At 42.5% G+C, this 26,296-nt stretch overlaps 1 protein-coding gene and 1 pseudogene across 1 annotated transcript in view; one reads left to right on the top strand and one right to left on the bottom strand.

Annotated features, from left to right (window-relative positions):
- Positions 1 to 26,296, bottom strand: part of LOC126248847 (E3 ubiquitin-protein ligase HERC2) — an 851,297-nt gene that overhangs the window by 329,675 nt on the left and 495,326 nt on the right. Inside the window, exons 49-53 of the mRNA XM_049950269.1 lie at positions 25,641 to 25,828; positions 5,561 to 5,758; positions 5,224 to 5,385; positions 4,872 to 5,099; positions 4,491 to 4,652 (exon numbers count right to left, since the gene is read on the bottom strand). Coding sequence (XP_049806226.1) covers positions 4,491 to 4,652; positions 4,872 to 5,099; positions 5,224 to 5,385; positions 5,561 to 5,758; positions 25,641 to 25,828 — 938 coding nt within the window. The remainder of the gene's footprint in view (positions 1 to 4,490; positions 4,653 to 4,871; positions 5,100 to 5,223; positions 5,386 to 5,560; positions 5,759 to 25,640; positions 25,829 to 26,296) is intronic.
- LOC126250401 (5S ribosomal RNA) lies at positions 1,007 to 1,124 on the top strand (annotated as a pseudogene).

Below are 26,296 nucleotides of genomic sequence, written 5' to 3'. Positions count from 1 at the left end.
TAACGCAAAGTAATTTGCTACCATCTCCCCACTCCCTGCACCCACCCTATTTGTCAGCCAAGTTGGTATCACTGTTCCCCCTCAAACTCCTCCATAGTGCTGTGCTTGAGCAACTGTGAAACACAGACTACATCATCTTCAATGGTGCAGGTCACATATTATTTAACAACAACAACTAACACAGAAATGAAAGCTCACAACCACAATTTAGTCCATTCTCGAACTTTCACTCATCCCGCGAACTACTGGCATCTGTTGGTAGTATCGCCACAACAGTTCTTGCCGCTGTAATTTATTTTAATGATAACAGTTACATTCAGTTTAATATGATTTATTTTGTTTGTCACACAATTAATTCTAGATTAATTTTCCTTCTTGTTTCATCTAAATGTCACCATCATGATCTACAGCTGATTAAAAGCTGGTAACATTTTCACCTTGTATACTAATATGTGAACAGTGACAGATTCTCATTTGCAACCCACTTAGTAAATCATTTAAGTCTCTCATAACCAAAAAAAAGAAATACTGATCCGGGTTCAGAATCGTGTAATGTTTTTTGAAGGGCAACACTTTCGCTTCTGAACGTTACCTTTACTTAAAAAACAGCATTGAGGTTTGTATATGGTATACATACATGTATGAAAACTTTTATTGCAAATCTATTCAAATCAAATAAGAGTTTGTAAGATGGTAGAATTTAATGCTATTTCCTACTGTGTTTCACAAAAATATCAAAGTGTAAGCAGTACAATAGACTGTTGCTCTGGCTAGTTCATAGTTTCTCACACATCTCTTGCACCAGCACTGTGCAAATCAAATGTCACGTGGTTGAGCAACATCAATAAGGTATCGAGTGCTTTGACGTATCAGGAAATCTCAAGCCTGTTCAAACAAGTCTCATTCGCCCAGCCCTGCACTTCCAAATTGTTCAAAATAAATATGCATGTGATCTCAATACCCAAAGCTTCATCTGTAAATTTAAGACAACCTTTATATACTCTGCGGCAATGGCCTTGCCGCAGTGGTTACACCGGTTCCCGTGAGATCACCGAAGTTAAGCGCTGTCGGGCGTGGTCGGCACATGGATGGGTGACCATCCAGGCCGCCACGCGCTGTTGCCATTTTTCGGGGTGCACTCAGCCTCGTGATGCCAATTGAGGAGCTACTCGACCGAATAGTAGCGGTTTCAGTCAAGAATACCATCATAACGACCGGGAGAGCGGTGTGCTGACCCCACGCCCCTCCTATCCGCATCCTCCACGGAGGATGACACGGCGGTCGGATGGTCCCGGTAGGCCACTCGTGGCCTGATGAAGGAGTGCTTTTATATACTCTATTAAACTATGTAAAAATGTTAACCTCAGTAGCAATAGTTTAATCTGCAAATATAAGATGACCCAGTATTTTCTGACTTATAATCAGGTAAATATGGTAATTTACTTTCAAAATTTGGCTTGAAGCATGAACGTCACTTGATGGCATTCTCAATGTGCTCAGTGGGACTGGGACCAAGTGACTTGGTAGGCCTCAAAAGTTCCCTTACATTCACGGAGTGTTCCCAAACCATTGTATCACAGTTCAGAAGTAATGGAGTAGTGCATTTTGATGTTGAATGTACAAGTCATCTGCCGAGGAATTTATGTGAACAGAGAGATGCAAAAGAGTGGACAACTGAGTTCTTTTATCATTTACCAGTAAGGTACATGGCAGATGAATCAGGGGGCCCATTTCATCCTTTGCAATCATCTCCCATGCGAGACTGAACAGTGTCACGTTTGTATCCTGCCACCCTGCCCAGACTCAACAGTCTAGGCAACCTTTCTCCATGTCTTAAGCATCCAATAGTGGTGTTGCTGCACCCTTGTTAATCTCTGAGTCCTTCAACATGTATTGTGTAGGGGTACACATGTGTGTGTTGACTTCTGAGCTCCACAGCAAGCAGGTGGCTCTGGGTGATAAAGCTGCTACAATCTGCAATTAGCTTACACATACACACTTTTATGTGCTGATTTCAGAAAAATCTACTTCTCTCAGTCTTTTTAAACTTGTGATTAGCTTTTATGCAAGTGCCATCTGCCCTCTGCTTTCATCGTACTTACTCTACATGACACAAATTTTATTGGGTAATCACATATACTTTTGTATCCCTATGGTTGTATGGTATTTGGATGGGTTTTTCTTGTCAGAAGTTCAAAAATCTTCAAAAGACAAAAGAAACTCACCCATCTTCTTACTCAGTTCCTTTCATAAACTGCTAAAATAAGCTAGTATTACTATTTAATAGCTTCTTATATCTTCAAATAACCTACAGGAATGCAATCAGCTGGCATTTTTAGGTATCACCAATATTTTGACAGGTGAACGCCCTGTCATTTTCAGTGCACAGATGCAACAAGAAAGAGGTGTGCAAGGAAATTTAAAACCTCAGTATACAGAATAGATACTGAAATCAATCTCTCTCTCTCTCTCTCTCTCTCTCTCTCTCTCTCTCTCTCTCTCTCTGTGTGTGTGTGTGGGGGGGGGGGGGGGGGGTGTCTCTAGTGCCACCACGCAATCACATACAAAACCCCAGAAATTACTGATGGTTGCATATTGATAATCAACGGGTGAGGTAGCATTGAATCTGCTCCTCCATTGTTTGACCATGGAGAGAGCAAGATTCGATGCAGAATATAAGTAAAACTACCAACTCTATTTATAAGGTCACTTGTTAATTTAAACCCAACTGATTACTTATTAACACTATCCCAATAGCTGGAAGTGCATGCCAGAATCTCTGTGTTGTCATTTTCCATAGGATGACCACTGCCAAGGCAATGTTCTGTAATAGCAGATCTGGTTGGCTGTTGTAACTGTGGGTGACATTTATTCTCAATACACGGATCCTCCACAGTCCAGTCTGACCAAGATATGAAATGCCACAACTGTAAGGAATATGATAGCCACCTACTTTACACAAACCAAGATCAGCCTTTGCAGATTCTAAAAGGGCATTAATCTTAGCTGGTGATCTAAAAACACATTTCACATCATGTTTCCTTAGAATGTGACCAGTCTTGTTGGAAATGCTACCTGCATAAAGCAAAAAGGTCGTATGCTTTGCCGGCACCTCGTTATCACCAGCACTTGTGCAATTCAAGGTTGGTCGAAGGTGCAACACACATCAAATCTGTCTTGCACTATGACCATTCAGACAAAAAGTGACTTCTAGGTGGACTAACTCAGCTGACAAACTTTCAGGATCTAAATCCGTACATCTACATCTGTACTCCACAAGGCACCATATGGTGTATGGCAAATGGTACTCTGGACCATTCCTAGCCATTTCCTTTCCTATTCCACTTGCAAATAGAGTGAGGGAAAAAAAATTATCTGTATGCCTCCACATGAGGCCTAATTTCTCATACCTTATCCTCATGGTCCTTATGCAAAACATATGTTGGCAGCACTAGAATTGTTCTGCAGTCAGCCTCAAATTCCAGTTCTATAAATTTTCTCAATAGAGTTCCTCGAAAAGAACATTGCCTTCCCCCCAGGGTTCTCATACATGTTGCCGAAGCATCTAGGTAACATTTGCACATTGTTCAAGCCTATTGGTAACAAACCTAGTAGGCCACCTTTGAATTACTTCAATGTCTTCCTCTAATCTGACCTGGTATGGCTCCCAAACACTTGAGCCATACTCGAGAATAGGTAGCATGCTATATGCAGTCCCCTTTGCACATGAACCACACTTACCTACAATTCTCACAATAAACCAATATAAAAGATTCAACTTCCCTACCACAATCCTCACGTGCTTGTTCTATTTCATATTGCTTCGCAATGTTACACCCAGATATTTAAACGACTTGTCTATCTCAAGCAGCAGGCTGTATTTAAACTTTATGGGTTTGTTTTACCTACTCATCCACATTAAATTACATTTATTCCTTGAAAGACTGGGTTCTTTCAGGACACCAATGAAAACATAGATCAGACAGACAAGTTTACAGATGTATTCCATGACAGGCAGATACTGTGTGAAGAATGGTTTACAACAGTGTTGTTTTCTACATGAATCAGTAATTCTGAGAATGGTTACTATTGGGTGGGAAATCTCCTTGTGAACTTGGTTTGTGGGGCATATGTGAGACTAGCAAATCACCTGATTCAACACATGGTGATTTCCTTTTGCAGGGATATGTCCTAAATATTGCATATTTTACCCATTTACCACAACAATTGAATGATTTGCAGGACTGGTCCTCTTTATGACGTGAAATAGAAAACCAAAGTTATGTTGAGAGGCACCTGGGAAGCAACAGACTCTACTTTTTAGGCACCTACCATGTGAGCTACAGCACACATTGCATTACAATATAATTACAAAGAAAAATTATAAGGATTTTAATTCTATAGCACACTGTACAGACTCAAACATCAGGTTAAATTATGATAACATTAAACAAAGTTCATTTGTTATCTTACATTACTTTGTTCCCTACCTTTCCATCAAGAGTGAGAGCCATAGCATGTTTACCACCAGAATGAACAGCAACCTTCTTGACAACATATTGGCTGAGTCCTGTAACTAGGCGTGGTGAAGACACATTGCCAGTGTGTCCCAATCCCAGTCGGCCATTTGTACCCTCACCACATGCATATAACTGAAACAAGTTAAAAATAGGATCTGAAAGACCACATATAACTTGTGAAGTCATTGTTGAGCCTGGTAAATTTTTTATTGTAAATAACAGTGATAAGTACTGTTTCTGTTTCTGATTTATAAAACATAATGTAATGGGAAAGACAGTACACACACACACACACACACACACACACACACACACACACACACACACACACACACACACACACACTCTTACCTTGCCATCTAGAGAAACTACAAAAAGCGACTTTGAACCACCAGCAATGTGAATTGGTTTGAGAGAAGACAATGCTTCAGAGAATGTTGGCAGTTTGACTTTAGAACCAGCAAGACCACCAAGCTGGTCCTTATCGTTCAGGCCCCAAACGTAAACTTTTGTTTGCAGGTCAGCTGAAGATGAGTAGCCCTGCTGGTTTCTGTTTATACCTGTAAAGGTTCTAGAATCCTGCAAAACAGGACAATATGAGATTTGTAACTTACTTAAGCTTTACTGTAATGATGCAGACAAGATACGAAACAACATAAGAGTAATGGAAGCTACAAAAGTAAGACAAGAAGTTTTAATGTACCTGGAATTCTTCACTGTCTGATACAAGGAAAGACATACTTCTTGATTTTGTTGAACTTCCTTTAGATGAAGCCCTTTTACCAATGATATTTAATGCATGAATTTTGCAATCAATGCCACCATTTCTGCACTGTTTGATTGCTATTTCAATGCATGCATAATACTGAAATACATACAGTAGATAGCATATATTAAATGCAGTTACACAAAACTGTAGATATGTGCTATATAACATTATGTGTGTGAAGCACACAGATTGAAAATATGAGAAACTGTATTGTGCTTTAATTCTCATATAGAATCAATCCAAGCATACACTACTTTTACGTGATACTTACAACTTTCAAGTGAGACAACAAAGTAACAATTCTATCTGTGTTTCGAATATTCACTGTATTTAGCTCTGTCATGGACAAGAAGCTATCTCCTCCTGACACTACAACCAATGAAGGCATATAGCTTTTGTCAGCCATTTCCACCACCATTTTCAATGACTCAATTAAAATATTGGGTTGCATTTCTAACCTGATCCAGTGCTGAAACAAAGAATGAAATATTGCAAGAAAAATAAATTAACCATAGCTGTTTATCCTATTAATATGGAAAATAATAATTATATTTACATGACAGAAATACAATATCAAGAACATTAACGAAACTGAACTCCCTCCTGAATCCCTATCTTCATCATGGAAAATTGTCAGATCTATTTAAACATAACTTTATCACAGTCAATAGCATTCCCAAGATTGTATTAAAAAGTTGTAAGCATAAGGTATGTATTGTTCTTATTTAGAATTTAGGATAATTTTTACAAACAACATGATGTATGGCATTGTCAGATGTTAATAGCTACTGCACTGTCTCTTTATTTACATAATTATTTAAAATGTTTCAGAAAGATATGTACTTGGTAATGGTAAATTATCTTGCTAAAATACATGATGGATAATTTACTTAGGTTATGCAATTGCTGCACTGAAATACACAGTAATGATGTGGATTTCATATGAACATGTTCAAAGTGATAGGTATTTAAAGTAACTAACAGCATAACTAAACCAAAAAACTGTAAAATGGCAGTATCGGCAATTTTCTCTGTTTTATCCTTGGTGTTTGATTAAATCATAAGTTCAGGTTACAAAAGTTACAGTTTTATTAGTTAAAGAGTACAATGTGAGTGGTTGACTTCTTATTTAAGATAATGGAAGCAGTAGTAGTATATTATATGAATGTCACACTACTAATGCACAAAAACCTACCTCATTAATATAAGAAGCTACTGAAAAAGGTACATCTCAAGTATGAACATGACTGTTTTGCTGCTCTGCTTATACCAAAATGGCATCCTACTTCACTTGAAACACAAAGCAAAACTAATTTTTGCTAATGATGTCTTATGGCTAACACAAGTGAAGATAAGTTATACAAATGAAACTGTTTTGAACTTCAAAAAGCACAGTATATTCAGATATGGCACATTTTATTATTTACCTGCTATGAACATTTGTGGCAAATTAAAACCTCGTACCACATTGTGACTTGCACTCAAATCCCTGACTAGCAGGTAGCGTGTTATCAATAGCATTGCTCGAGCACACACCATGAGCAAACTAAAAGTCTCACTTGTTTATATTCATATCTTCGGAACTTCACGGAAGCGCTCTTACCATGCTCCTGGACTGGTACCTCTGGGGGAAAATATAATATGGAGAAGAACTCGAGAGAAACTTATGGTTTTAGTGAACGTGCAAGGCATTTTCAACAGTGAATTTTACAGTAGGACAAAGATCCAAGTTTGAGTTGCTTCCTTCCGCCACTGTATTTTGAGATGCCTCCATTGTAATTTCAGCTTTCGAGCTATCTGATTGACATGCCTTGTCGCAAATGCTATGATCATAATTGTGGCCCACTAATCTCACTGTGCCAGGAGTAGCACACACTGACAACATCCAAACTGACTTTTTGGTGTGGAATCACTGTAAGTTCACTTCCACAAGCCTTCGCCATTCCCAGATTTTGGTGTCCTGGACACTATAACATAATAAATATGATGACAAGCTGTTCAGTCACCTGAAGTTTATGGAACCTTACAGCTGTAAGTTTTGTCCTGGATGACGGGCCAAAGTTAGCGCAGCTGGTTGGCCCATTTTCAGTAACTACATGATCACTTGTAAGCGGCTGGTCTTTAACAAGTAGTTGGTGATTTTTCCCCAGGCTTCTGGAGTTGAGGGAGGGAATTAGCCATTTGGACAGCATGTGGATGTTGGGTCTCGCTCTAAAGATAGTGGTAATCACAATATGGAGGACTAGGGCTGCCTAGAAATACTTTAATTTTAAACAATAATTCACAGTTTTGACATATAGCAAATCCAATCAAGTTAGAGTAATCATGGCATTGAGGTGCATGTTTTGAGACATTTACATTAAATATATAAATAAAACTACAGAAGTGATGACATAACAGCAAATGTATACTCTTATAAAAATCTTTAAAACTTAAGTTGAACATTTCGTGCAATTTGGATGAACAAAGTATTGAATGACAGCAGAGGACACTATTTATCATCACTGAAAGCAACACATCTATATAATTATTTTTAATTGTGTAAATGAGCCAGATCATCGTATTCTCAGCACTTAGATAGAACACAAACACAGCATGATGTTCCTTGTACCTCACCACATGTGTCCGTACATCATATGTAGAGATTCTTACGAGATTTCCAGTTCACTTAATTAGGTACTAATTTGACCTTTAGTAAAGACTCTTATCAAGTGGAAATTTAAATATAATATTTGATACAACCATTGAATAGAGCACAAAGAGACACTTCTTCTGAACAGGCCACCTTTGTTTTTTAGCATGTTTTAACAACTATTTGATAGTGTGACTAGGGCCTCCTGCTGGGTAGACAGTTCGCTGGGTGCAAGTCTTTCAATTTGATGCCACTTTGGTGACTTGCGCGTCGATGGGGATGAAATGATGATGATTAGGGCAACACAACACCCAGTCCCTGAGCGGAGAAAATCTCCAACCCAGCCGGGAATCGAAGCCAGGCCCTTAGGATTGACATTCTGTCGCACTGACTACTCAGCTACTGGGGGTGGACATTTTTGATCAATTATTGTAAGTATATATGTATAAATTTCATGTTTTATTTACTTGCGGATAAATTATTAGACATAGGATTATGTGTATGGCCTGAGAGGGACCAGAAGAAAAAGACCTTTCATTCAAAATACATGTTGTATATGGTAATTGTGTATATTTTAAATGGTGGCCCATTTTCTGAATTTTTTGTTCATTTTCAATTTTGCTGCCTAAATAGAAGGCTTGTTAGGGCACACAAATGGCAGCTCCTGGATATTCTGAGTTGGGCAGCCACGTTGTGTGGATTGGTCTTGTAGGTAAAGTGTATGCTCAGCTATTGCTAGCGTACTTTTGGAATTGTGAAGTGATAGTTTTCGAGCAGCAAACAGCCACTCAAATACTTTAATATATGTTAGCACTTAGAAAAATTTTGAGTCGAATGGGACTTAGAATCAGTAAGCCAGCCCGAAATTTAACATTCCGCAAACGATAGTCAATGTGCAGTGTTGAACACTGATTATTTATGACTGCAAATCTGGAAGTACTATCAAACGGATTACGGCAACCTACGTTTGGTTACACGAATTTGGTACACTACTATGTGATCAAAAGTATCTGGACACCCCCAAAAACATACATCTTTCATATTAGGTGCATTGTGCAGCCACCTACTGCCAGGTACTCCATATCAGCGACCTCAGTAGTCATTCGACATCGTGAGAGAGCTGAATGGGGCACTCCGCAGAACTCATGGACTTTGAACGTTATCTGGTGACTGGGTGTCATACATCTGTACGGGAGATTTCCACACTCCTAAACTTCCTTAGGCCCACTGTTTTCATTGTGATAGTGAAGTGGAAACATGAAGAGACATGTACAGCACAAAAATGTACAGGCCAACCTCGTCTGTTGACTGACAGAGACCGGTGACAGTTGAAGAGGATCATAACGTGTAATAGGCAGACATCTATCCAGACCATCACACAGGAATTCCAAACTGCATCAGGATCCACTACAAGTACTATGACAGTTAGGCAGGAGGTGAGAAAACTTGAATTTCATGGTCGAGCGGCTGCTCATAAACCACACATCACACCGGTAAATGCCTAATGACATCTCAATTGGTGTAAGGAACATAAACATTGGACAATTGAACAGTGGAAAAATGTTGTGTGGAGTGACAAATCATGGTACACAATGTGGCGATCTGAGGGCAAGGTGTGGGTATGGTGAATGCCAGGTGAACGTCATCTGCCAGCGTGAGTCGGGTCAACAGTAAAATTCGGAGGCAATTGTGTTATGGTGTGGTCTTGTTTTTCATGGAGGGGGCTTGCACCCCTTGTTGTTTTGTGTGGCACTATCATAGCACAGGCCTACATCGATGTTTTAAGCACCTTCTTGCTTCCCACTGTTGAAGAACAATTGGGGGATGGCGACTGCATCTTTCAACACAATCGAGCACCCATTCTTAATGCACGGCCTGTGGCAGAGTGGTTACATGACAATAACATCCCTGTAATGGACTGGCCTGCACAGAGTCCTATAGAACACCTTTGGGATGTTTTAGAATGCCAACTTCATGCCAGGCCTCACCAACTGACATCAGTACCTCTATTCAGTGCAGCAGTCTGTGAAGAATGGGCTGCCAGTCCCTAAGAAACCTACCAGGACCTGACTGAACATATGCCTGTAAGAGTGGAAGCTGTCATCAAGGCTAAGGGTGAGCCAACACCATACCGAATTTCAGCATTGCTGATGGAGGGCGCCACGAACTTGTAAGTCATTTGCAGCCAGGTGTCCGGATACTTCGTGTACGTTGATCACCATAGTGGACTTTGTATATTTATGAGCTGGTGAATGTTTTGTGGTTGGTTAACGGAATGAGACTCAGTTTTTTCACACAGCAATGATGTTTAAATAATAATTGAGGAATCTACTAACACTAAGTTCACAGTCACGCAAGCTTTACTGCATCTGAATATCACTGTGATTTTATTTCAGTGTTAAACAGTATTTGTAAGACCACCATTTTAAGCTATTCTTGTGCTTAACTAAGTTACTAAACCATCAGTTCATTATAATCTAAAACCTTTGGTGTTGGCTGCATCACTCCTCCAATAGAATATACATAACTTTTTTCATAAACTTTATTATTATCCCCCCCCATGAACCATGAACCTTGCCGTTGGTGGGGAGGCTTGCGTGCCTCAGCGATACAGATGGCCGTACAGTAGGTGCAACCACAACGGAGGGGTATCTGTTGAGAGGCCAGACACACATGTGCTTCCTGAAGAGGGGCAGCAGACTTCAGTAGTTGCAGGGGCAACAGTCTGGATGATTGACTGATCTGGCCTTGTAACATTAACCAAAACGGCCTTGCTGTGCTGGTACTGCGAACGGCTGAAAGCAAGGGGAAACTACAGCCGTATTTTTTCCCGAGGACATGCAGCTTTACTGTATGATTAAATGATGATGGCGTCCTCTTGGGTAAAATATTCCGGAGGTAAAATAGTCCCCCATTCGGATCTCCGGGCGGGGACTACTCAGGAGGATGTCGTTATCAGGAGAAAGAAAACTGGCGTTCTACGGATCGGAGCGTGGAATGTCAGATCCCTTAATCGGGCATGTAGGTTAGAAAATTTAAAAAGGGAAATGGATAGATTAAAGTTAGATATAGTGGGAATTAGTGAAGTTCGGTGGGAGGAGGAACAAGACTTTTGGTCAGGTGAATACAGGGTTATAAATACAAAATCAAATAGGGGTAATGCAGGAGTAGGTTTAATAATGAATAAAAAAAATAGGATTCCGGGTTAGCTACTACAAACAGCATAGTGAACGCATTATTGTGGCCAAGATAGACATGAAGCCCACGCCCACTACGGTAGTACAAGTTTATATGCCAACTAGCTCTGCAGATGATGAAGAAATAGATGAAATGTATGACGAGATAAAAGAAATTATTCAGGTAGTGAAGGGAGACGAAAATTTAATAGTCATGGGTGACTGGAATTCGTCAGTAGGAAAAGGGAGAGAAGGAAACGTAGTAGGTGAATATGGATTGGGGGGAAGAAATGAAAGAGGAAGCCGCCTTGTAGAATTTTGCACAGAGCATAACTTAATCATAACTAACACTTGGTTCAAGAATCATAAAAGAAGATTGTATACCTGGAAGAATCCTGGAGATACTAAAAGGTATCAGATAGATTATATAATGGTAAGACAGAGATTTAGGAACCAAGTTTTAAATTGTAAGACATTTCCAGGGGCAGATGTGGATTCTGACCACAATCTATTGGTTATGAACTGCAGATTGAAACTGAAGAAACTGCAAAAAGGTGGGAATTTAAGGAGATGGGACCTGGATAAACTGAAAGTACCAGAGGTTGTAGAGAGTTTCAGGGAGAGCATAAGGGAACAATTGAAAGGAATGGGGGAAAGAAATACAGTAGAAGAAGAATGGGTAGCTCTGAGGGATGAAGTAGTGAAGGCAGCAGACGATCAAGTAGGTAAAAAGACGAGGGCTAATAGAAATCCTTGGGTAACAGAAGAAATATTGAATTTAATTGATGAAAGGAGAAAATATAAAAATGCAGTAAATGAAGCAGGCAAAAAGGAATACAAACGTCTCAAAAATGAGATCGACAGGAAGTGCAAAATGGCTAAGCAGGGATGGCTAGAGGACAAATGTAAGGATGTAGAGGCTTGTCTCACTAGGGGTAAGATAGATACTGCCTACAGGAAAATTAAAGAGACCTTTGGAGAGAAGAGAACCACTTGTATGAATATCAAGAGCTCAGATGGCAACCCAGTTCTAAGCAAAGAAGGGAAGGCAGAAAGGTGGAAGGAGTATATAGAGGGCTTATACAAGGGCGATGTACTTGAGGACAATATTATGGAAATGGAAGAGGATGTAGATGAAGATGAAATGGGAGATAAGATACTGCGTGAAGAGTTTGACAGAGCACTGAAAGACCTGAATCGAAACAAGGCCCCAGGAGTAGACAACATTCCATTAGAACTACTGATGGCCTTGGGAGAGCCAGTCATGACAAAACTCTACCATCTGGTGAGCAAGATGTATGAGACAGGCGAAATACCCTCAGACTTCAAGAAGAATATAATAATTCCAATCCCAAAGAAAGCAGGTGTTGACAGATGTGAAAATTACTGAACTATCAGTTTAATAAGTCACAGCTGCAAAATACTAACGCGAATTCTTTACAGACGAATGGAAAAACTGGTAGAAGCGGACCTCGGGGAAGATCAGTTTGGATTCCGTAGAAATGTAGGAAACACGTGAGGCAATACTAACCTTACGACTTATCTTAGAAGAAAGATTAAGAAAAGGCAAACCTACGTTTCTAGCATTTGTAGACTTAGAGAAAGCTTTTGACAATGTTAACTGGAATAATCTCTTTCAAATTCTGAAGGTGGCAGGGGTAAAATACAGGGAGCGAAAGGCTATTTACAATCTGTACAGAAACCAAGTGGCAGTTATAAGAGTCGAGGGGCATGAAAGGGAAGCAGTGGTTGGGAAAGGAGTGAGACAGGGTTGTAGCCTCTCCCCAATGTTATTCAATCTGTATATTGAGCAAGCAGTAAAGGAAACAAAAGAAAAATTCAGAGTAGGTATTAAAATTCATGGAGAAGAAGTAAAAACTTTGAGGTTCACCGATGACATTGTAATTCTGTCAGAGACAGCAAAGGACTTGGAAGAGCTCTTGAACGGAATGGACAGTGTCTTGAAAGGAGGATATAAGATGAACATCAACAAAAGCAAAACGAGGATAATGGAATGTAGTCAAAGTAAATCGGGTGATGCTGAGGGAATTAGATTAGGAAATGAGACACTTAAAGTAGTAAAGGAGTTTTGCTATTTAGGGAGTAAAATAACTGATGATGGTCGAAGTAGAGAGGATATAAAATGTAGACTGGCAATGGCAAGGAAATCGTTTCTGAAGAAGAAAAATTTGTTAACATCGAGTATAGATTTAAGTGTCAGGAAGTCGTTTCTGAAAGTATTTGTATGGAGTGTAGCCATGTATGGAAGTGAAACATGGACAATAACTAGTTTGGACAAGAAGAGAATAGAAGCTTTTGAAATGTGGTGCTACAGAAGAATGCTGAAGATAAGGTGGGTAGATCACGTAACTAATGAGGAGGTATTGAATAGGATTGGGGAGAAGAGAAGTTTGTGGCACAACTTGACTAGAAGAAGCGATCGGTTGGTAGGACATGTTTTGAGGCATCAAGGAATCACAAATTTAGCATTGGAGGGCAGCGTGGAGGGTAAAAATCGTAGAGGGAGAACAAGAGAAGAATACACTAAGCAGATTCAGAAGGATGCAGGTTGCAGTAAGTACTGGGAGATGAAGAAGCTTGCACAGGATAGAGTAGCATGGAGAGCTGCATCAAACCAGTCTCAGGACTGAAGACCACAACAACAACAACTATTATTATTTGCATTGCAATTGGTAGTATTTAAATTCACATAACTTGCTGATGCTTAGGTATATTTTACTGAAGGAACACCCGTTACACTTATTTTTGCAGTGAGTTTAGCTGCTAAGTATGAAAGTAAACATGCAAATCTCAACCCTGTGACAATATGAAGCCAATACTCCAATTAGAGCCGAGCATTGCTGAACTGTGGATAGTGGTTAATCTCACTTCAAGGATTATTTTAATCAATCAGCATGAATACTGGCCCATCACAACCATGTCCTCTGATCTATCTATTCACTGCTGTCCCTACTATCACTGATGTGCAAATCACAAAGCTGATATCCCCTTTATATGTGGTTTATGTTGATCAAGAATTGCCACATTATATTTCACCACTAGTTTTCATTCTATAAAGATACCAAGTTATATGCCTCATATTTATGACCTGGATATGACACCATGAGTGAAAAATCATTATCTGTGAGCTGCAGCATGTACCTTATAGATATGAGATTTGTGTCGGTGATGAAACACATTTAATTTCATGATTATATAACCACAGGCCTTACCATCAATGATGGACAGATGGATTTAAAATCGCTGGGTGCTGAACAGTGAGGTCATCAGTACCTACTCTCAAGATTGTGGTACAGTTAGGTACAATATTTAATTATTACAAACTACTGTAACAGTCTTGATATTTTCAAACAATGGAAAATCCAGGATGGAATGTAACAATACCAGAGAAGGAAAGTTGCTACTCACCATATAGCGGATATGCTGAACTGCGATAGGCACAACAAAACATCAACACCTTCAACCTATTACCCGGAATCTATCCTCCTATATTAAAGACACCAACCATTTCCTCAACTGACTCTCCACAGTTCCTGTCCCTTTACCACACGGTGCCCTGCTCGTCACTACTGATGCCACCTCCCTGTACACTAACATTCCTAATGCCCATGTCCTTATTGCTATCGAACACTACCTTTGCAGATGCTCTATGGATTCCAAACCATCAACCTCCTTCCTAGTCTCCATGACCAACTATATCCTCACCCACAATTACTTCTCCTTTGAAGGCATTACCTACAAACAAATCTGCAGTACGGCTATGGGCACCCGCAAGGCACCATCCTATGCTAACGTATTCATGGGTCTTCTAGAGGAGTCCTTCCTAAAAACCCAGGATCCTAAACCCCTCGCCTGGTTCAGATTCATTGATGACATCTTTGCTATCTGGATTGAAGGTGAGGACACCTTATTCACATTCCTCCAGAACCTCAACAACTACTCCCCCTTTTGCTTCACCTGGTGCTACTCAATCCAACAAGCCACCATCCTAGATGTTGATCTCCACCTCAGAGATGGCTACATCAGTACCTCCGTCCATATCAAACCTACTAACCACCAGCAATACCTCCACTTCGACAGCTGCCACCCATTCCATACCAAGAAGTCCCTTCCGTACAGCCTAGCCACCCGTGGTCGTCACATCTGCAGTGACGAGCAGTCCCTCTCAAAATATACTGAGGTTCTCACTGAAGCCTTCACTGACTGTAATTATCCTCCCATCCTTGTACAAAAACAAATCTCCTGTGCCTTATCTTTCCAGTCTCCCACCACCTCCCAAAGTCCCACAGTCGGCCACAGAGGAGTATTCCCCACATAACTCAGTATCATGCGAGACTGGAGCAACTGAATTACATTCTCCGCCAGGGTTTCGGTTACCTCTCGTTGTGCCCTGAAATGAGAAATGTCCTGCCCACTATCCTTCCCACCCCTCCAACCGTGGTATTCCGCCATCCACCGAACTTACACAATATACTAGTCCATCCTTACACAACCCCTTGCTCCCAATCCCTTACCTCATGGCTCATACCCCTGTAATAGACCTAGATGCAAAACCTGTCCCATACATCCTCCTACCACCACCTACTCCAGTCTTGTCACTAACATCACCTACCCAATCAATGGCACGGCTACCTGTGAAACCAGTCATGTGATTTACAAGCTAAGCTGCAACCACTGTGCTGCATTCTATGTAGGCATGACAACCAACATGCCGTCTATCCCTATGAATGGCCACCGACAAACCGAAAAACAAGTGGATCACCCTGTTGCTGAAGATGCTGCCAAACATGATATCTCTCATCTCAATGACTGCTTCACAGACTGTGCCATATGGATCCTTCCCATCAACACCAGCTTTTCTGAATTGCACATGTGGGAACTTTTCCTGCAATACGTCCTACATTCCCGTAACCCTCAACCTTCATTAGTCACTGTCCTCACCCATACAGCCCCCTCCCTGTTCCCATTCCAGTACTACACAGCTGTCATTTCACCGCCACACCCAGTCTTTTGATTTCTCTCCTTTCTGCTACTTACCCCCTCCCCCCTCTGCACCTTCTCTTCTGCCATCTGTCTAAACTACAACACTTCACAGTCTGCCACTTCCACCATAATATCCCTCCCCCTCCCAGCCCCAGCCTCCTCCTTACCCCCACCCAGTCGCCACTTCCATCAGGCACTGGTGCTGCTGTTCACAGTGTGGTTTCAGTTCTCTGAGACTGCAGACGTGTGTGCAAGTTGCGTTTGCGTTTGCGTTTGCGTGTGTGTGTGTGTGTGTGTGTGTGTGTGTGTGTGTGTGTGTGTGTGTGTGTGTGTCTAATGCTGACAAAGGCCTTTATGGCCGAAAGCTACAATTGTGTGAATCTTTTTGTTGTGCCTATCGTGACTCAGCATCTCCTCTATATGGTGAGTAGCAACTTTCCTTCTCTGGTATTGTTACAGTCTTGATATTTTGATATTTTCGACCCTTCCACCACATGTTACATACCCGTATCTTCCGAGATGACCAATGAGCTTTCCCCCAATCAATTTGTGTGACTTTCACCTATAGCAGGCCTGTTACTGATCTCAATAAGCAAAAGGCCAATCTTAAGAGACTGAAGTTTTCCATCATGCTTCCCCCTATGTAGAACCCCTGTATCCCCTTTCCCAATAAACCACTTTGGTGTCAATTATGCCTTCTTCTTACTACCCTTAAATTCACACGTTACCCAGTTGCTCACCCCCTAGCTTGGCCATTCTGTACATTGGTGTACAGAAGTGTGATCTGATCTGTCACCTTTAGCCTATTCATGGTTACTAACATACTACCAAAACAGTACATTCATGCAGAACATGCTGTTTCCTTAGTGTGCAAGGGCCTGGTGGACAGTCCAGCCCTGTTGCACTATGCTGCCATATGTCCTCTGATCCCACTTCATCGCATGTGCCAGTGTATGTACTGCAAGGAATAAAGTAGTTCTCATTTCCACTTGGTTGTGTGCCACCTGGCATGGCAACATGTTTCTATCCATTTGAACTGGCTGGGTATGACACTGAATACATGAGTGTATCAGGTGTGCATGCCTTATGGATGCAGGTATCTGACCACTTGGACAGCTGCCTGCCCACTCATTCACTGCAGCAAAGGGTCATGGGATCAGCTTCTGCTACACCACACGCCGCCCATGCATCGTGCACTAGGTGTGTTCCACCACGGCCACCACATCATCATCATCATCATCACCATCATCATCACCATCATCATCATCATCACAGCCTGAACAAGTTGACTGTGAGTGGTACTTTTATTAGTATGCTGATCCACAAAAAAGGAAGAAGATTCAAGAAAATATATTTTAAAATTTAGCTTTATTTACAGCTTAATAGATGTATTAGATGAAACATGAATAACTTCCTATGTAACTAAACTGACTGTGGAACTACAGTGATGGTAAAAAAATCGCAATACCAAGAAGGAGTTGTATGACATAAATTGGCAAGTGTGTTTTTACATCTGAAAGATGATGTCTATTCAACAAAATTCCGTGCCAGTTGCGTAAGAGTGGCACTAGAAATGGCACTATATGGATTCAAATCAGGTTTGCTTTAAATACTTGCTGTAATGGCCTCGAGTGTTAGTTACCTTTGAAATTGGTCGTGGTGAGTTGACATTAGTGAAAAATGCATTTAAGGTGACAAATATGCCACTATCAGCACCTCATTTGAACAAGATTTTGTAATAGGGCCATGAGAAGCTGTGTGTTCCTTCTGGGATACTGCAGAAAGACTTGGCAGCACTTTAGCCATTGCACGGTTGCAGACAGTGGTAGGTAGTCACGAGAATGTGCAATCGAAAGAAGACTGGTCTACGGACAGGCATGTGGCAATGCCGAGAGAGAAGACCATTGCATTCGATGTATGGCTCTGGCGCATCATACAGCATCTGCAGCAACAATTTCAGCAGCAGTTGGCACCACAGTGACACAGGAAACTGTTACAAACTGGTTACTTGAAAGACAGCTCCGAGCCAGGCACCCTTTGGCATGCATTCCACTCCTCAAAACACCGCCATTTAGAACTTCAGTGGTGTCATGTGAGAGCTCACTGGAGAGCAGGATGGAGGTCTGTTGTATTTACTGGTGAAAGCTGGTTCAGCCTTGGTGCCATTGATGACCGTTGTGTTGGTCAAAAGTAAGGCAGTTGACGGCCTGCAACCAACCTGTCTGCATGTTACACACATTGGAACTACACCTTGAGTTCTGATCTGACTGTCGGAGCACTCTCATGGTTAGCCCACGCAGCCTGACTGCAAAACTATATGTCGATCTGGTGATTTCACCTGTTGTGCTGCCATTCATGAACAGCATTCCAGGAGGTGTTTCCCAACAGGATAATGCTCACTCACATACTGCAGCTGTAACCAGACATGCTCTACAGAGTTTTGGCCTGCTCAGTCACCAGATCTGTCACCAATCAAGCACATATGGGACATCATTGGATGATAACTCCAGCATCATCCATAAACAGCATTAACTGGCCCTCTATTGACTGACCAAATGCAACACACATTGAACTCAATCCCACAAAATGACATACAGTACCTGTACAACACAAAGCATGCATGTTTGTATGCTTGGATTCAACATTCTGGAGGTCACACTGGTTATCAAGGCACCAGCATTTCAAATTTGTAATGGCTCACCTCGCACTTAGATTAACCTGTAATCTTGCAATATTAACCACTTGAATAAGTTATCTAGACATGTGTTCAGTAAATTTCATTATTCTACATCAATCATTTTTTAGTGTTGTGGTTTTTTTCTGTCAGTGAATGTGTGATGGAACGGGAAGGATTTTGTGAACTGTGATTTATTAATTAAAACTTCCGGGCTGAATTGCTGTGCTCCATATATAAAACTACTTCTCCTTCCTGACGTTTCGTTGCCTACTGCGGGCAACATCTTCTGAGGTGAGTCAGCGACTGGCTGCCAGGCGCTGGAGGTCCTGCTTATATAGAGCGCTTAGATGGCACCACCACTCATCACGTGCTTTCGACTTTAAAACTATCTCTGGCTAGTGCCATCTCTCTTGATTACAGGTAATCGATTGTCACTTCGTTGGTACAAAGTCAACCACCATATCTTGTCTAGTTTTAATCCTCCTCCTTTTTTATTAAAATTATTTTCATGGTATGGGGGCCCAGATTTCAGTCACAGTCTGATACACAATTATAATCTACCACATAATTTCAGCTCCCTAATTTGTTTATGTGGTGTCACCACCAGACACCACACTTGATAGGTGGTAGCCTTTAAATTGGCCGCGGTCCGTTAGTATACGTCAGACCCGCGTGTCGCCACTATCAGTGATTGCAGACCGAGCGCCGCCACACGGCAGGTCTAGAGAGAGTTCCTAGCACTCGCCCCAGTTGTACAACCGACTTTGCTAGCGATGGTTCACTGACAAAATACATTCTCATTTGCCGAGATCATAGTTAGCATAGCCTTCAGCTATGTCATTTGCTACGGCCTAGCAAGGCGCCATGTTCAGTTACTATTGATATTGTAAATAATGTACAGACAAGAGCTACGTTCAACATTAATGGATTAAAGTAAAGTATTCCACCAGCTAAATCCTTTTTTTCTAGTCTAACTTCCTTGTCCTGTTCCAGACCTCACACCAGCCTGCGTGAGCTAAAACGCGTGCCTGTCGGCTTCCTCTTTTCATACGGGTTGGCTCTTAAGCCAATCCACAACATTTTGGCGACGAGGCCAAACCGCGTTCGTAACTATACTGCCCTGATTTACTTGTGTAATGGCTTCGCCACCATCTCCAGATGTACTGTCCGAATTTTATCGCTTACAGAATCAGCAGATGCAGGCCTTACTGTATGCCCTTGGACAGCTCGTCCAGGATCAACGTGCAATGCAAAACAATGCGGCAGCCGCCGCTCCACCGCTACCGCAGCCACAACACGCTGTTGCACCAACTTTTCGTCCTTTTGATGCTGCACAGGAAAGCTGGACGGAGTGGTCACGCCAATTTGGATTCCATCTCGCCGCCTACAGAATTCAAGGTAAGGAGCGGCAGCCTTTTTTGTTAGCATCCGTCAGGGTGCACACGTAGCGTGTGATTGTCAAATTATTTCCCCGATGCGACGTAGCAACTCTGTCCTACGACGAAATTTTGTCTGCATTAGATGCATATTTCAAAGAATCAGTCAATGTAGTTGCAAAAAGGTATACCTTCTTCCGTACAAAACGTACGGCAGGTCAGACTAATAGGGAGTGGGTTGCAACCTTGCAAGGCCTTACTAGGGATTGTGCTTTTGAGTGTCAATGTGGACTCCCTTATTCAGATACTATGGTACGTGATGCAATTGCACAGAACGTTTCTGATGTTCGTATACAGGAACAGATTTTGAAACTATTCAATCCCTCCCTTCAACAAGTGATGGACATATTGGATCGGCAGGACACACTTGACTTTGCTCAGGAATCATTTGAAACTTCGCCAGCCGTGTGTCAGGTTAACCGGCCCGCCGGGTGCACTGCACGGAACAGTAAACAGTTCTCGCTCCCGGCTGCGCAGTTGTCGCCAGGCTCTCAGCCACGTGTGCCGCGCAGGTAAGCAAATGCAGGGCTAAAATCATGCCCGTGGTGTGCTACTAGACATTCGTGTAAGAATTCCCCGTCACGCCAAGCTATTTACTTTTTCTGTAATAAAAAAGGACATGTTCAGAGTGTTTGCCAGAAAAAGCTCGGATCGGAAACTCACAACCATTCCAGGCCCTTTGCTTCACGCCGAATTCGAACCAAGGATACTCAGGCTCGTGAACCTTCGCCCATGGAAATTCATGTAGTTCATTCCACTCCGCCCAGTGCCACTCTCTCTAACAGTGACTGTGTTCGTCCCACAAATAGTGTGCGTCGACATCGACGGAAACCCCGTCATGTCACAAGTGATTTTGTACCAATGTCAGTTCACGTTGCACGAGACAGTCACTCTTGTCGTCAGCAGGACAATAAACTTTTTGTCGACTTGGACATTAACGGCAAAGTGATACCATTCCAGCTCGATACCGGAGCTGCAGTTTCACTGATCAATCAAGACACGTACAAACAGCTGGGCACACCTCCGTTGCATGCCGCAAATGTTAAGCTAACTACATATTCAGGTCACGGGCTCCCTGTGTTAGGACAGTGCAGCCTTCTTGCAACATACAAAGGACAAACAAAACTTTTGTCATTTTACATCCTTTGTTCTTCTACTGCAGTGAACTTGTTTGGTTTTGATTTATTTCAGTTGTTTAACATGTCCATAGTAAATCAGGTCGTATCAGTGAACCAGACTGTGCCTTCAGACAGTGTTTCTCGTCTATGTGAAGAATTTGCAGACATTTTTGCACCGGGCCTTGGTTGCACTAAGAACTATAACGCACATTTGGAACTGAAAGTAAACGCACAACCGAAATTTTTCAGAGCACGCAATGTTCCCCACGCCTTGCGTGATGAGGTCGCAAAAACATTAAACGATTTGGAATCACAAGGTGTGATTGAACATGTGCAGGCTTCTCTCTGGGCATCACCCTTAGTAATTTTGCCAAAACCTTCTGGAAAATTGAGACTTTATGTGGACTTCAAGGCAACAGTGAATCCACAACTAGTGACTGCAACTTTTCCTTTACCCCGCCCGGAAGCTCTTTTTGACAAACTGTGCGCGGGTAAATATTTTTCGAAGTTGGAACTAGCCGATGCGTACTTGCAAATACTGGTGGACGAAGAATCCCAGTGCATTTTGGTGGTTAACACGCATCTTGGTTTGTATCGCTTCAAATGACTGCCATTCGGGTGTGCATCCGCCCCTGCATTGTTTCAGCAATATCTGCAAACTGCTTGTGCGTCGGTCCCTACTGCAGCAAACTATCTGGACGATATTGTGATCTCCGGAAAGACGGAAGAAGAACATTTAGCCAATCTCAGAACATTATTTCATGTCTTGCGACAAAATGGTCTTCGCTTGCGGAAGGACAAATGTGTGTTTTTTGCTCGCGACTTGGCCTGCCTGGGACATGTAACCAATGCCCAAGGCATACATCCCAGTCCCGAGCACCTCCGTGCCATACAAGACTTGCCTTTGCCGCACAATTTGAAGCAGCTACAGAGTGTGCTGGGAAAAATTAATTATTATCATCACTATGTTCCCCATGCCTCTTCCATTTCAGCTCCGCTTCATCGCTTACGCCGTAAAGGTGTTCCGTTCGTCTGGACAATGGAATGCGAACGCGCCTTTCACCAGTTGAAATCGGCGTTGCTTTCCAATAGTTGCCTTACGCCGTTCGATCCCCAGAAGCCCCTTTTGTTGATGGTGGATGCATCGGATTTCGGGATCGGTGCTGTGCTTGCGCACAAAGATGGATCGCACGATCGCCCTATTGCCTTTGCGTCCAAATTGCTCTCATCTGCGCAAAGAAATTATTCACAGATTGAGAATGAAGCATTGGCTCTCGTATTTGGTGTTACAAAGTTTCATGATTTCTTGTATGGTCGTCACTTTACCATCATCACAGACCACAAACCTTTGACATCGCTTTTTCATCTGAACAAGCCTGTACCTCCACGTACAGCGCAGAAATTCATTCGCTGGTCTATTTTCCTCTCGCAGTACCGCTATGATATCTTGTATCGGTCCACTGCTAAGCACGGAAACACCAGTGCGTTGTCCCATTTGCCTGTTGCTAAGGATAGAGCATTTGATTCCTCCGAACTTGCTTGCATGTTCATTGATGCGGAAACCGATGACGTGGTCGAATCATTTCCGATTGATTTTCGTCGTGTAGCTACAGCCACAGCTGCTGACCCTGTCCTTGCTACCGTTCTGCGTTTTGTTGCTACGCAATGGCCCTTGTCACAGTCACGGATCGGGGATCCGTTGGTTCGCCGATTTTTTGCTCACAAGGAGAGACTTTTTGTACGACGTGGTGTTTTGCTGTTGTGTTCTGATAATGATCAGTCCAGGGTCATGGTTCCACGTTCGTTGCAGTCCTCTGTCTTACAGCTTCTCCACCACGGACATTGGGGTATAGTGAGAACGAAACAACTTGCTCGTCAGCACTGTACTTGGTTTGGAATCGATGCTGCGATAACAAATATGTACCCTTCTTGCATGGCGTGTGCCGAACAACAATCCACACCGCCGCGGAAATTCTTTGCATGGCCAAAAGCCTCTTCCCCTTGGCAACACTTACACATCGATTTTGCTGGTCCATTTTGGAATGCTCGATAGTTGGTTGTGGTAGATTCATTCAGTAAATTTCCTTTTGTTGTCCGGATGTCTTCCATGACGTCATCTGCCACCATCCAAGCGTTATCTTCAATCTTTTGCATTGAAGGTCTTCCGCAGACTATTGTTTCCGACAATGGCCCACAATTCAGGTCTGCAGAATTTCAGTCATTCTGCAGGGCCAATGGTATTCAACATCTGACAACCGCGCCGTTTTCGCCACACTCAAACGGTGCCGCTGAAAGATTGGTCTGGACTTTCAAGTCACAGATGTTGAGGTTAAGAGTCGCATTCTCGGGAGGACGTGTTATTGCTCTTTTTGTCCTCGTATCGCTCTCAGCCCCGAGATGGTCGCTCGCCGGCTGAGTTGCTCCACGGTCGTCCTCATCGAACTTTGATGTCTTTACTACATCTGCCACATCAGGTTCCTGTGCAGTGGCAGACGCCTGCTTTTGCTCCAGGCGACATTGTCTACCATCGTCACTATCGAGGTTCACGGCATTGGCTCGAAGGGCGCATTCTTCGCTGCTTCGGCCGCGCTATGTATCTGGTTTTGAGAGCCTCTGGTGGGGTGCGCCGGCATCTCAACTAGCTGCGCCTCTGTCGTCGCATGGAATCTGCCGCTCGCCGTCTGGTTTCAGTGACGGTGCCGTCCGGTCAGGGCCCTGGGGACCCATCTACTGGCTCGCCTCAGCCCCAGGTGTTACCGACGCTGCCTTCCATTTTGCCCCATGGCAACGGGCCGCCGCCGCCACCTGTTCTCCCGCCGGCGACGCCCGCAGTGAACGCGTCGCTGCAACCGCCGGGCGCCTCCCTGGGTCACGCGCCGCCGATCGCTTCTCGTGCCCAGTTGTCCTCCGACATGGACCTCTTGCCTGCTCTGGACCATATGGCGTCTTCGCGCGTTGGGTGCCCCGGCCCGATGGAGGTCGACCCTTTGGCCCCTCCTGTCTCTCTGTGGGCGCATACACCGCATATTGACGTGCACCCTGGAGCAGGTTTTCAGGCATTTCCTAGCTCCGAATGGCAGGGTGCGAGTGGCACAGCCTCGCCTGTTGTTAGGCTCCCCATCTCGTCGCATACGTCAACATGGGGTCCTCCCCACGGCGGGTGGAAGCCTTATAACACCACCGTACGCTGATTTGCGGAGGAGGAATGTGGTGTCACCGCCAGACACCACACTTGCTAGGTGGTAGCCTTTAAATCGGACACAGTCCGTTAGTATACATCGGACCCGCGTGTCGCCACTATCAGTGATTGCAGACCGAGCGCCGCCACGCGGCAGGTCTAGAGAGACTTCCTAGCACTCGCCCCAGTTGTATAACCGACTTTGCTAGCGATGGTTCACTGACAAAATACATTCTCATTTGCCGAGACGATAGTTAGCATAGCCTTCAGCTATGTCGTTTGCTATGACCTAGCAAGGCACCATGTTCAGTTACTATTGATATTGTAAATAATGTACAGACAAGAGCTACGTTCAACATAAATGGATTAAAGTTAAGTATTCCACCATCTGCGTCCATTTTTCTGGGTTCTGATTTCCTTGTCGTGTTCCAGACCTCACGCCACCCTGCGTGAGCTTAAACGTGTGCCTTTCGGCTTCCTCTTTTCATACGGGTTGGCTCTTAAGCCAATCCACAACAGTTTACTTGGGTATTGTACTTATTTATTATTTTTTATTTTAATTTTCAGTCTTAGTACTACTTTGCCTTTTCTTAACAAGAGGGCCAGTCAAAATTTAATGTTCCATCAACAGTGAACGTATTACTGGGAGCACAATATCTTAGTTGGAAGAGGGCAGAAAATGAAAATTGTCATGATCTTGTACAATATTGGCATCCACACAAAGTGAGCAAAGCATAGAAAAATGAAATCAGGTAGTCTAGCTGGAAATTTTGGCCCCTTTTGTTTTGAATTAACCCCTGAATGTGTAGAAACTCCCCTCCATACCCACAGTAGAACTATGACAGAGACAAGTAAGAATAGCAGAACACGATTTCGCCTATCTACTAATCACATCTGAATGACAAAGTTCACTGACTTTTTCTGCACCCAGGTTACTGAGTATTGTTACATGAGTTGTGGGTGAAATATTAGAATCTGTGGTTACGTGCAAAAGACTTGAACTTGTTTCTTTGATAGTTAATCTGGGCTGCCTGATCATTTAACTTTAGAAGTTGTACAAACTTAACCATTGGTAAGCAGGCTCAATTATATGAAATAAAAAGTAAACAAAATCTTAAGATAATATTTACCTTTCCCTGAGATCCACAGCTCTGCCAATAATTATCAGAGCCATCCACAAGATGACGTGCGCATGCCTCTCTTGAAGATACTTTCAGAGTCTTTATACAATGAGCCCAATCCTGAACAAGGCCAGGGTTTAGAATTTCATCACGATGATAATATTTACCAGGTTTTCCAGCAAATATTGGAGCACTCCCTGCATATGAAACACAAATATTTATGCATTCACTTTTTACTGAAGCAGACAAAATGTAATCACAGAAAAACTAGAAAGTTAGTGAAAGTGACTGTTTTCTGTTTAACTGTTGGTAGTCAGCAATGGGATATGAGGACAGTCAAATGTGAATACACTGGAACATTCCTGAACAAGAATAATCACAGAAAATGTCTACATGGAAAAAGTGGCAGGATACTATGCCTGTCAGTGCTGATGCCACAGCCAATATACATTTTATTTAAGAATAATTTTAAGAAAATGATTTTTAATCTCCATTTCAATATTGCAGACAATGATTAACTACAACAAACATCAAATCCTAGAGTACTACATTGAGTTCTCAGATGATTTCCAAAATACAAGGTTAAAATCTGTTGCATACCTTCAGAAAATTTCAAAATGGTCAAAGCACTGGAATGTAGACTTTACCTGTGGTGAGTTATACAG

This window comes from Schistocerca nitens, chromosome 3 (genome assembly GCF_023898315.1).
Source record: "Schistocerca nitens isolate TAMUIC-IGC-003100 chromosome 3, iqSchNite1.1, whole genome shotgun sequence".
Taxonomy (NCBI): domain Eukaryota; kingdom Metazoa; phylum Arthropoda; class Insecta; order Orthoptera; family Acrididae; genus Schistocerca; species Schistocerca nitens.
Note: the sequence above shows the minus strand (reverse complement) of the source record. Positions and strands in the feature narration are given on the sequence as shown.